The sequence below is a fragment of the Carassius gibelio genome, chromosome B5, assembly GCF_023724105.1.
Source record: "Carassius gibelio isolate Cgi1373 ecotype wild population from Czech Republic chromosome B5, carGib1.2-hapl.c, whole genome shotgun sequence".
Lineage (NCBI taxonomy): Eukaryota > Metazoa > Chordata > Actinopteri > Cypriniformes > Cyprinidae > Carassius > Carassius gibelio.
In genome coordinates this window covers 21,147,081-21,160,417 of record NC_068400.1, presented here as the reverse complement: position 1 = coordinate 21,160,417, position 13,337 = coordinate 21,147,081, and the positions used below count along the sequence as shown (strand labels likewise).

General features: G+C 36.2%; 1 protein-coding gene across 1 annotated transcript; it reads right to left on the bottom strand.

Moving 5' to 3' along the window:
• Window positions 1–6,416: 6,416 nt before the first annotated feature.
• On the bottom strand, window positions 6,417–11,030 carry LOC127958631 (neurogranin). Its single transcript, XM_052557540.1, has 3 exons — window positions 10,871–11,030; window positions 7,895–8,041; window positions 6,417–6,901 (listed from the first exon to the last, which is right to left on the bottom strand). Exons 1-3 carry the CDS (start codon window positions 10,883–10,885, stop codon window positions 6,881–6,883), a joined length of 183 nt encoding a protein of 60 aa, XP_052413500.1. The 5' UTR covers window positions 10,886–11,030; the 3' UTR covers window positions 6,417–6,880.
• Window positions 11,031–13,337: the final 2,307 nt, after the last annotated feature.

Genomic DNA, 13,337 nt, shown 5'->3' with positions numbered 1-13,337 from the left:
ATTTGTGATTTATTTCCAGTAACGTTGCTGAATTTATTTGGTATATAATATTTACCCCCAAATTTGACAAACACAACAATTACACAGTCTGTACAACTTTTGCTGTTTATTAGTAATTTTCTACATACAGTATTGAAACCTTTGTATTATTCTTATACATCTGCCCATCTGTCTCTTTTGAACGCTGTCTCTTTTAAGGCTGTCTCTTGCCTTAAGTTATAAGCTGTTCATGTTTTTAATCAATGAAAACATGCTGTAGTAAAACTGTTGTAAAGATTTTGATATGCAAAATACCCCACAAGTTTAAAGATTCTTTCAATGCCAGGAACCTTTTAATAAGTTTAGATATGAAGCTGGGGTTTCATGGGGCATACAATGCTGCCCTCCACTGGTTTTAAATCACCAAATTGACCCTTCCTTCTCTGTCCCACTGTAAAATGGACAGTGTTTCTTCAGGGTCTCCAGGTTGACTTTATCTCTTAATGAATAACAGTCATTCATTGAACTGGGGCAAACACAGAAAGGAAGGAAGGAAGGAAGGAAAGAAACAAGGAAGGAAGAAAATCTTTCCTGTACATAAACTACAGGCTAGGTGCTAATCACCTTAAAGCAAAGTGAACCTTATCCAAATTCACATTAACATTTATGTTCACATTTCTCTTTAAAAACAGTGCAGTACAGTACAGGAAGTAATTAAGCCAGTGACTAATTCGTTTTCCATATACTGTAAGTCAGTGTAGGTGTAATGACCTCTTGTCACAAACAAGCTTGTATATGTCAGTATGAACATGGTTTCTGTTCTAAACAAAAGGCATATTTACCAACAAAAAAAGCAGAGATGAAAGGCGAACATATGAGCCAACAGAAGCAGGAGGCAACACTATAGCAGATTTTGTCTGTGTTGCCATTGGAAACCTGAGTGAAATTCATATTTCATAACTCTCCCACCCCCGGCTGAGTCCCTGGACGTGTCAGAGCGAGTGGGAGCCAACGTGGGCGTAAAGTGGGCTCAGAGGCTCCAAAGCAACTTAAGGCTCTCATCCCACAGTGCAACACAGAGCAGGATATTCAGTTACTACTCATGGATTCAGACATGCTTGGGTTGTTGCTATGATGAATTCCTGGAGTTGTGATTTGCTTTGATTTGAACTATGTGCCCTTAAGCGCCTGTTTTTGAGAATGGGTCTTAAAAGAGTATTTTTAGATCAGAAAGTAGTATTTTTTTAGAGATGTGTTAATATGTGAAAGAAAAGGAAATAACGTTTTATGATAAACACACACACTTCTGTGATATACACTATTCAATTTTGTTCATTTCATGGTGGAATGCCACATCAGACAAAGACAAATTTGACCTTGAATTGAAGACAATGGAGAATTCATGAATCCATGTGCTTGTTAAAAGACACATGAGGAAACCTATCATGTGCAGGTTGTTTGCTTGGGAATAGAGTACACACATACAGCACTCAAAGTTGCTGTTGAATTTACTGAGACAAGCTCACATTGAGGAAGCTAATATCATCCCACTTGTCCCTCTTTTTGAGGGATCAGGGACAAATGTCTGCCGAGGTAGCAGAAAGACTTAGATTGTGGGTATAGCAAAAGTTTTCAGACAGTGGTCACTTTTTCTCAATCCTGATTGCTGGCTTGAACAATCTGGTGGATCAGGAGGCCCAGTCTCTGGCATCTTCCGATGCAGCAGGATGCATGTTGCTGGTGACATTTAGCTCAGAGGTGCTGGATGAGGTTGGAGATGACAAAGAAACTGTATACAGCAAGCCCTCTCCTTCAGCCGCACATGTAGGAAACTGTTGGATGTTATGGCCCATGCCACAGCTAGATTGGAACTGTGTCACCCCAAGATGTTAAGGAGATGCTGGCTAGCTAATTTTCACAGGGTGAGGCATCCTTATTGAAGGGTCTGGTCTTGCCGTCCAAAAGGTTACAGACCACTTTTTGGTTGTTTGGCAGATCACATGGAGCAGTGGGTTGGGCTGGGGATGCCTTGCACAAGATGTGTTGCAGGCATACCTGATCTTCTGACTTGGATCAGGGGCAGGGTTTGTCCCCTGAACAGTGCTGAACTGCTTGACACCACAGACTTGTCCATGCTTGTCCATGCTTGAGAGGCGAGAACATGTGCTCAGAGAAGTGTGCTGGGGGCACAAGAGGTTAAGTGCTTACATCAGGCTCTGAGACTGGATTAATGATGTAAGAAATGTGTGTTGCAATAATGGATATTGCACTTTTCATGACAGTAATCTGGTAAATTCAGTACACTGCTGAGGTAATGGATAAGGAGGTTGGTTGCCATCCATTCTGGTTCCAGTTGCCTTCTTCAACTCGATAAGAGTCTTGAGATTGAAGGAAGAAAAAATAATCTTTTCTCTTGAGCTACTTCAGAGCCTCTGGGACTGATGACATACTGTACAAGCATTCCATCAATTCTCCTCCAGCTGAGAGGTTATGAGAGTGGGCAGTTGGATGGCACGCAGGTCCAGCAGTAACAAACACAGACTCTGCATTGTCATTTGTTTTCTCTCCTAAAATTTCTTGCTGGATTCAAAGGGACTGAGTAGGTTTTGTTTTAGTGCTTAAAGAAAATTACAAAGCGTTGGTTATAGTGGGTCTTAGGTAGTGTGCCTTTACTCAAGCCAGGGTTTGAGCTGATCTCCCTCAGTCACACTCGGGACTTTAAGTAGGGCCTAAGCTCCCTTATGGCTCCCTTGGGGTTTGTAGCCTAGATGATAAAGAGCTACTGGGCAAACTGAATTATTTCTGGCTCTTGTTTGCCTCCCTTTCCTACATAAGGTTAAGGATGTATGATCCCCTTGGAGGAATGGCAACACTGAAGGTTTTAGTATTATATATAGTACTAATTTTGCAAAGATTGGGAATATTTCTAGTAGAAATATTAGCTTTGGGAGTATCACCACTATGTCTCACATGGGATGCAGCCATTGAATTGACATATTGAGTCAATTTATGCTATGCCCACAATTTTTGTGCATATTCACAGCCCAGTGAGGCATACATTCTCTCAGCATGGCGTAGGGGGCCTCATAGCAAATTCTGTGCAATGTGCTTAGAATCTATCCACATCTGCACCCTGATTTTTAACCACATATAATATGTCTTTTACACTCACGAAGTCTTGTGCCACTGCTCTATTTTAACTGCTTGATATCATTGAGGAGGCCGAGTAGATGTAATGAAAACTCTGTCAGGGGACAGGGCAGGAAGAGATAATTACAACACGCTCTACTTTCTCCTGCCCATTGTGAGTTGTGTACTGTAATTAAAACATGAGTTCTAGAGGCACTCTATCACTGCCAACAAAGAGCACTCTGTGGGAAGAATGGAATGTCAGCTAAATATCCCGCTGGTAAAATGTATGTTTAACCAAGGCACGTTACAACCAACAAGAGTCAGGGTTTGACTGTTTAGTGTGGTTCCCAACCAGGAGACTCACAATGTAAACTTCAAAATCACCCCCCCCCCCCCAAAAAAAAAACAACAAAAAAAAAACACTCACATTAGTAAACAAGAATTAAAAACTGGAGGAAGCTAATCCTTTCAGTCATCATAATGAGGGTATAAGCAGCAGCCATTGAGCCGTCCCAGCAACAATTATTCTAGCATCCCTATACCTCCCAATCTCCTCCACGATTGCACACTATTTCTGTGTAATACCACTGAGTGGGTTAATTCGGTGCTTGAGTTGAGCCTCTGGATTGATCCTCCTCAGAGGACAGCAGGCATATTTAGACTGCTGTCACTTTCGTTAACCCCTGCTGGTAATTAGCAGTAAAACATATTTATTTATTTATGTTACCATACATAATCCTAGAATTTAGATAGTACCATAGGTTATTGGGCAAAAAATATTAAAAATACAATATTTTTAAGGGGAAGTCGTGGAAGGGGAAGTCGTGGCCTAATGGTTAGAGCGTCGGACTCCCAATCGTCGGGCCGGACGGAATTGTGGATGGGGAGTGCATGAACAGCTCTCTCTCCACTTTCAATACCACGACTTAGGTGCCCTTGAGCAAGGCATCGAACCCCCAACTGCTCCCTGGGCGCCGCAGCATAAATGGCTGCTCACTGCTCCGGGTGTGTGCTCACAGTGTGTGTGTGTTCACTGCTCTGTGTGTGTGCACTTTGGATGGGTTAAATGCAGAGCACAAATTCTGAGTATGGGTCACCATACTTAGCTGAATGTCACTTTCACTTTATTTTTCACTCACTTTAATAAAAATAACAGAGATAACAGAGTGCTATTTAAATAAGTAACCACTGCTACAAAACCACAACCGGAAAAGCTATTTAGATTATCTAGAGCAAGATAACATGTCCTATGCCCCTGCAAGGGATAAGCCGTTTGGTAAATGGATGGATGGATAATATTTTAATGTAATACGTTTTTTTTGTCAAGTATTACAAACAGCCACCCCTTCAAGCAGGACTTGATTTTATGGGCCTGTGACATTTTTGCCTATTTCTGCACTATAGAGTGCTGCAAGAATGACATTTAGGATTTCAGCATTTCCTGTTCTGTTTCCCTGAAATTATGAAAGAATTGTAATTTTTAAATGAACTATCCCTGATAGATTTACTTAAAGAAAGAACGCTTTCATGACTGTGTTTTTAACACAGTTAAGCACACTTTTAAAAAGTGAACTGTAATAATTTTAAATTAAAAGTTTAAAGTACATTTCAAATAATATTTTACAGTCTCAATAATCTTTTGTTGTGCTTTAAAGTACACTTATTTTGATGTCAACAAATGTACTAAGTAATATGTAAAGTACTTACTTATAATTTTAACTGTAGTGTGTTATTCAGTAGTGCATTTAAGTTCATATATGGTACCGGTATTTCAGATGTACTAAACTACAACTCAATTATGAATATTTCTAAACATTACAAGTGAATATATTTAAATTAGTGATGTCAAATGATTAATCGTGATCCAAAAAAATAAATAAATAAATCTATACGTGTGTATACAGCTGTGTTTATTTATTATGCACACACACACACACACACACACACACATATATATATATATATATATTTTTTTTTACATGCATTTATGTATATATTTATATAATTTATATTATATTTAATATATAAACGTAAAGTTTTTTTAATGTATACATGCATATGTGTGTATTTATATAAACATAATAAATACACAGTACACACACATATACTGTACAATGTAAACAATTTTATTTTGCATATGATTAATCGTGATAAATTGTTTGACAACACTAATTTAAATATACTTGTCCATATATTCCGAAGCACACTATAACCATATTTTAAAGACAATAAAAACAATTATTAAATTATGGTAATACTTTAGAATAGGTAACACCTAGGTAATAGGTAACATTACTAGAATATTATGTATTAGTGCTAATTAAGAACATATTAATGCCTTATTCTACTTGACCTTATTAATCTTACCTAATACCTAAACCTAGCAACTACCCTACTAACTATTAATAAGCAGCAAATTAAGAATTTATTGAGAGAAATGTCGTAGTTAATAGTTAACAAGTGTTACCTATTCTAAAGTGTAACCTAAATTACATATGTTCTACTTGAGCAAGTTGAAAACCCTCTAAAATTTAGCTTACTGCATTTAAAATACATTTAAACTAAAACACATTCACATTTAATTACATTTAAAATGCAATTAAGTGTCCAAAAACATTAAATTCAGTTTGCAGTTATATATCATATTCTTTCAGTTTTTTTTTAAATAGCACATTTCAAATTGTGTGCTTCTGTGATTTCATGCACCAGCCAAGCAACTGCCATTGAAATTAATGGGACTACTAACAGAGCTTTCTACAGGTATTACAGACCTCATTTAAAATCCTGAGCAATAAGTTCAAGAATGCAGTCCAGTGACATTTACATTACATTTATCTGTATGCATTTTGCAGATGCTTTTATCCTAAGTGACTTACAGCACATCTGCCCTATACATTTTATCAGTATGCGACCTCGGCACCGCTAATGCCATGCTCTACTAGTTGAGCTACAAGAACACGAGGTAAAAATGTATTTTACCGGAAGATGATCTGATACAAATAGACAGGAACAGAAACACAAATGCACAAAACAACATTTACACAGGCAGGGCAGCATGCAAGGAGTCCATTTGAGCAAATCCATTTTTAATGAGCATCTGTGCTATTTGAAGGATACAGTCTCACCGTTTAAAAGATTGATTAAGCTGTGGGAATACTTCACTGAATCCCATGGATCTGACATACACTGTCTGGAAATACGAACAATATTCTCAGTGCATCACACAGCTTGCATATATTTGTCATGTAAAACACATTTTTTTTATTCCAATTCCAATAGTAACAGATCCAATGAACACAGAAAGCTTATGTGAGGAACTCAATTTGCTTTATTAAACAGACAATAACAAAATGTATGCTAGAAAAACATTGGCTTTTAGTAAATGCATACTTGTATATTGTAAGATTCAGTACAGCCAAAGAAGTAAAGCACAACTTCAAACAAATCAACAAATCTCCAGACAGAGTATTTGGCTTGCCTTGCTTGAAGCAACAAAGAAAAATGCTTCAGATTTGAAAGCGGACAGATCACAAAACGAATCGAATTTATAATTTCATGCTGTGAACCTGTTTCAAGTCAGAAACAGACACTCAAATACTAAAGGAAGAAGAAGAAATTGTGAGAGAGTCTGTTAGTCAGGTGGCAAACTCTGCATGTAGTTTGAATGTCGATGCTTTCATATCATACACTGAAGGGTTCTTTTTAAACAAAAGAGCTCTGGTTATTGCAGTGATGTGCTATCGGGTGGTGGTGAAGGGGGTCCTCTTAGCTACTTCTGCTCTCGTTGTTTCTGAAACAGATGACACATGTTTTTGTTTTGCACAATACTCCTGAAAGATGCTTATGAAATGCTGGCATTTACAAATGACCGTCTCATGTTCCTATGCATGAAAAAGACCTGTTGCATTCAAACCAAGCAATTTGTCAAAAGGCATTTCATCAAAATTTGTTTCTTCTAAAGCATTACCATGCATAGGAGAATACGACTAAGAAGGGTACTCACATGACATTAACTGGGTACCATCTGTATTATTGCTTAGCAACAAGCAATTAAGGCGGTATTGCTAGGATACCATTTTAACCATACTGACGTCTGCTGGGAAAAATCTGATTCCAGACAGAAACGATTGTGTAGAGTTTGTGATAACAATAGTTCCAAAGAACCTTTATGGCTTTAATGGTTATTGTTATTTCTATACAAGATGGATTACAATATAATCTAACATTGATTAGGATTTCAATTTCAGCCTTAATTTCCCCAGGAGTGTGAAAAAAAAAAACAAAAAAAAACAAATCACACACACACACACACACACACACACACACACACATTCAACTAACTGGAAAATGACTTACACAACTGGCTGATGGATTAAAAAAAATTCACTAATGATTTAAACACAGAGTTGTATTTCTCTCTTTTTAACTAGTTATACACCTTGTGCTGTTTCTAAGTAATATCAGCGGTGGAAAGATGTGGTTCTACACATAAAAATGTCTTGATATAATGTGCTATAAAAAAAAAACAAAAAAAAAAAACAATGATGGGCAACTGTGTTACTGAAAATGAATGCGTAACCACTTATTACAACTATAACACAGAGCAGACATATCATTAATCATTTTTATTATTGATTTAAGAATATGTGTACTTCACAAATGTGAATCTAACCTATATAAATCAAAGTATTTATATGAAATAATTGAAGTTAATTTCTGTGCAACTCGTTTTTTTTTTTGTCCTTTGGAAAATGTATTTTGATGTAGTGCCCATGCTTCTAACCTCGTCTCTAGGCTTGTCATCCTTCATTTTCTTCCTGGTCATGTGACCTCGAAAACCAGCTTGAATCTTAGCAGCAGCCTTGTTTGCAGCTGGGTCATCAAGGGGAATGTCCATGATGTCTTCATCTTGCGGCTGAGTGCATCCCTCCTGCAGTTCAGATAAAACACAGTCAGCCATTTTAGCTATGACTGCATGGCAGAAGGACAGTTACAGTTCCCCGTCAAGATCTACACTGAAGTGTCAACGAACTTTCACACTGTAATACCACATGAGACCAATCTGTATCAAGAACACCAAGTGTAAAATGATTACAGATTGCATAACATGTTTGAGGAACTTACAAAAAGGAACCCTGTAAGTTCCCGCAAGAACTCCAAAGATTGTCCATGGTTCCTCTTTAACCCTGTCGCAATGGAAAGGCTTTGAGGAAGGTTATAAATATATACTGAAATTATAAATTGATCTTGAATGCACCATATGATATTTGAATTACCTTCAGAAGGTGTCTTCAGAGATTTTTTTAACTGATCTCATTAGAAAATGTAACTATACTACGATGTAGATTTGTTCGACTTGATTTGTACGGAAACATATGAGTTTTAGAAGAAATAATAATAAATAAAACAATTAAGGATAAACCTTCCCACCTCTAAACCTAACTGCTAGTGGGGTGTTAAAAGATCATACAAAAATTGTATGAATGAATTAGCCACCAATTTACTAAAATAAATAGTTATGAAATTGCCATTACAGTATGTTGGTTCTTCTAAAGACTGTAGTGGAATGTTGGAGTGGCCAATGGTAAAGTATTGTTACAGTCATGTCAAAACCTAAAGTCGGCACTCTGTTGCTCCCAAAGGAATTAAGAAAGGTACCAGCCCAGTTTTTGGTGAAAGGCCCATTAGAAAATTCCTTTGGGAGCAACCGTGCACAGGGTTTAGGTTTAGATATTGGTAAATGTGTTTTTATGCATCCAAAAAGTTATTTTTGGATGTGTGAACTTTCCAGCATTTACATTACCATATGATTCCTTTTAGAACTTAATCTTTTGCTATTTCTGATCATATTACTGCTTCATTTTGATGAAAACATCCAGCAGGTGTAAACTGGTACAAATAAAACTCTCTATCATTCGAGGGATAAAAATGTAAATTCTATCCTCATTTATTCACCCTCATGTCATTCCACACCTTTCGTTCTTCTGTGGAACGTAAAAAAGAATTTATTTCATGAAATGTTATAAAAATGTTTAGGTTACCAACAATCTTTAAAATATCTTTATGTTTGCAATGACATGATGATGGTGAGTAAATGATGACAGAATTTTCTTAATTTGGTGACCTATTTCCTTGGTGATACTGTTCCATTAACTTTTAAGTTTCTCTCACTAAAATAGTTTCTCTTCTCTGAGAATTAAAATCATTAAAATACACGGTATCTCAAAGGCAAATGATTATGTGTAGGGGAGTGCACATTCTTTTTGTTTGATTTCTTTGATTCTTTTCTTCTCCTCATCCAGTGGGATCCAAGCTGTCAGCGGTCCCTAGCGAGCCTCGTGTTTCGGGTAGCAGCTCGACTAATTTTTCCTGCCTGCTGGGGGTGCGTTGCATTCAAGGGACTGAAGCTGAAAGCATTCGGAGCTTCGCAAGCTAACAGTGACACTCCTCTGAGGTTTCTGCACTGTTATGCAGGGATAAACATTGATCTATTACAAAACAAGTGTGTCAAAAACCCATTGACATTTTACCTACATGCTTAGATTTGCATCCAACATCAAAGATCTGAGAATGTTCCCAGCAACAGAGCTTTCACCAGCATGACGGGAACTGATCCTGAGACCAATCATCAATCAAGGAACATCTTGTGTGAACTTTACTTGTATGTCTCATCAGAAAGCTCTCCCATCACTCTGGAACATGCAAATGACCATCTGTCTCATCAGTCAAAGCCACGTCTTCAAATTATACACAGATAATTGCTGTTTCTAGAAAGTTCTGAACCCTCCCACAAACACACAACTCCAAGCCCACGCAATGGATGATTTGTGTAATCAACCAACTGCTTGTCGTCCTGCTGTACAGAGAGGTTAAAACAATTAGGAATACACAGTTTTGCCAACTTGACATTAACCACAGTCACAGGTTTAGTTTATCTACAGCCTTAGTTAACATCTCTAGTTTATTTAATCATTTTCATCAATATGTAATGTGGAAAAAAGCTTGTATGTGAGCTGTGATAAACTGATCAAGCATCCAAGTGTTATTTTTTAGACACAGACATGTCACTTCTGAAAATCAGCACTTATGAATGCACAAGACCAGCTGTCAAAACAGTACCCTTAACACCACACACAACTGCATACACAGCACATTTCCTTTAAGGTATTTCAGCCCTTTCACACAGTAAGTCTATGGAGAAATATTTCTCTGAGAATTAACACTACCAAATGTCATTCTCTGTACTGTTAATATAACCATATTGGAAACAAAACATGAAAAAAAAAGACAATCATTGTTTCCAAGAACAGTAAAAGTTTTAATATTCAACAAATATCATGTGCAAGGTACGTGTGATTACTCGGTCAAGACATTGATACAATTGAATAAAGCAGGTTCTCTTAAATCCTCTTGTTGTTTTTAGTTGATTAATCTGCCTCTGTAATCATAATGCAGATTCTCTCTCAATTTTTAATTAATTTGTAAGTTTAATATTTTAATGTAATTGGTGTCCATTAGTCCCGTAAATCCTAAAATCTTAACTCAACTAAATTATTATTCTTGCTAGATTATATTATATAGCCTAACATTCAGTTTTACCTTAAATGTTTAGAAATCAGAAATTGATGATATTTTTTAAACAACAAACCTTTTGAAAATGTCTAGAATATCGCAAACACTGTAATATAACATCACAAATCTGCATAATTCATAAGTTTCTCTTTGAAACTGTACACACATAAACACGGACTTCACTTACGTTTCGACAATCCATGGCTATTTGAGATGAAAGGTTTGTGTAGTTTAAGATTTGTTGTCCAGTAAAACTTTGAAGAATATATCGGTAAAGCTGTTGCCTCTCTCTCTCCCTCTCTCTCTTTCAGTGTGTTGAGCGCTCTGTCTGAAGGCGCTCTGCCTGTCTGTAGATGATGTGCGCTTCAGATGAATGGACCAATCAGAGTGCGCGACACACTCCACATCACAGGCGAACGCTTATCACACGGTTTTCTTCATATGGACTTCCCTACGGATTATTAACGATTGCATATTGTTTAAGTACATTCGATTTTTATTATTATTATCGAATATTATTATTATTATTATCATTATTATTTGCAACACTTACAAAAGTTTTAACCGTTTGTCAACACGCAATCGGTATAAGTTTATTTAATCAGATTTGTGCCAGTTTATTTTGCTCGCCAGGCGTGGCTGAAAGCCTATTGCATTTAACATATTTTGTTTTCATAATGTCCATAACTCAATTCATCTTCAAATCTTATACATATAGTAATCTACAGTTTACATTGCTAACATGCCTAAACCTTGTAAATAAACAACGTATGACGTATCAACATATACCACAATCAGATGGATTGAAAAAAACAAAAACAAAAAAAAACTAAAATCTATTTAGGATGGATATTTCATAAGATGTGCATATATGTATTGTGGCAATCAAATTTGCTTAAAAATCATTATTATGCTATCCTTAATCATCAACCTCCATGCTATTTAATTTTAATTTAAAAAATGTAACAAATATGACACATTCTAAATAAAAAGAGCAAATTAAATTGGGAAACAAATAGATAAAACATAGACTAACAACTCTAAAAACATAACAGACAGCGTGGGTGTGTGTGTTAGTCACTCTCACAGTTGTGTGAAATCTAACCAACTGTATGCACTGCCCTAATCTGTGAACCCTATGTGAATCCAGCAGATACACTGAAAAGTGTTACAACCCTCCCTGTCTGGTCGAATAAGATATTTCTAGTTGTGGATGTAAATGAACAGATTGTGTGGATGTTATATAACAAATTGAATGAGAGAATCTGATGATTCAGATGTTATCAGTACTGTCATTTAACATCCACTAACATGAGGGCAAATCATAATAAAAGTCTGAAATGAAATGATACTTCCTTACCCCATCCCCTGATTCTTCAGAACCAAGCAGCACTCTCAACAAGGTGCCTCCTATGGTTCCCATGGTAAGTATCTAAGGGTATTACTGAATAGGATTCTCTGAATATCATGCACCACAGTGGATTGTTTTTATATAGTCCACTAATATATATATTGTTGTATGCTGGTTATTAAAACATAAAAACAAACTTTGAAACAAACTTTTTAAACTTTGAAAGAAGTCTCTTATGCTCACCGAGATTGCATGTTTTGATCAAAATACAATAAAAACAGTAATACTGTGAAATATTGTTTTATTTTTTACTATAGTTTGACTACAATGTGATTTATTTCTTGTGATGGCAAAGCTGATTTTTATGATGCTACTCCAGTCTCACATGATGCTTCAGAAATAATATGCTGACTTTGTTACTTAATATTTGGTAGAAACCATAATACATTTTGTGCTGTATTCTTTATCAATTAGAAAGTTCAACAGCATTTATTTGAAATAGAAATATTTTAACATTATACATGTATTTACTGCTACCATTGATCAATTCACTGTGTCTTCGCTGAACAAAAAGATGTAAAAATTTTACTGACTCCAAACTTTTGATCAAAAAAGCACAAGTACTATGGTAAAGAACCACCCAAAAATCAGTGTGCCAAAATTACTACCCTTAATTTGTAGGTCAAGGCCCAATCTATTATTCTGTGCTGACAGGTCAAAATGAACAAAGCTAATGTCTTATGCATGGTACTTTAGAGTGCTGTATCAAATGACATGCTTAATTCCAGTTACACATGTACAGCCGCTGGTGCATCTTCTTTAAATGGAAGCTTTATCTTTTTCTTATTCATTCTTGTTATACAACCATTTTTGCTACTTTATGCATTTTTAAATATAATATATAATTCAAGACACGTATAAAACCTGAACTTAATGTGTTTACATTAGCCACAATGAATTTGTAACAATTCAATTATTATTTGTTATCACAGCGTCTTTATGTATTAACATCTGCCATTGTTTGCAGCTATTTGTACTTATGATATGTTGTATGACTTTGACTAAAATAGCAAGTTGAACATTAAATGCTCTAAGGCTGAATTGTCTTTGAGAAGGATGCAGGCATATCAGGCCAGAATCCTTCAGGCACACATCCGTGTTTATGTGCTGAAACTGTTTCATGCAAGCTCATGTCAGAGACCCATAATGAATGCAAGCCAATGTGTCTGTAAAGTTAAGCGCTGTTGAGCATTCATTCTGGCAGTGTCATTTTATCACATCCTAGATTCATTCTGATTAAAGA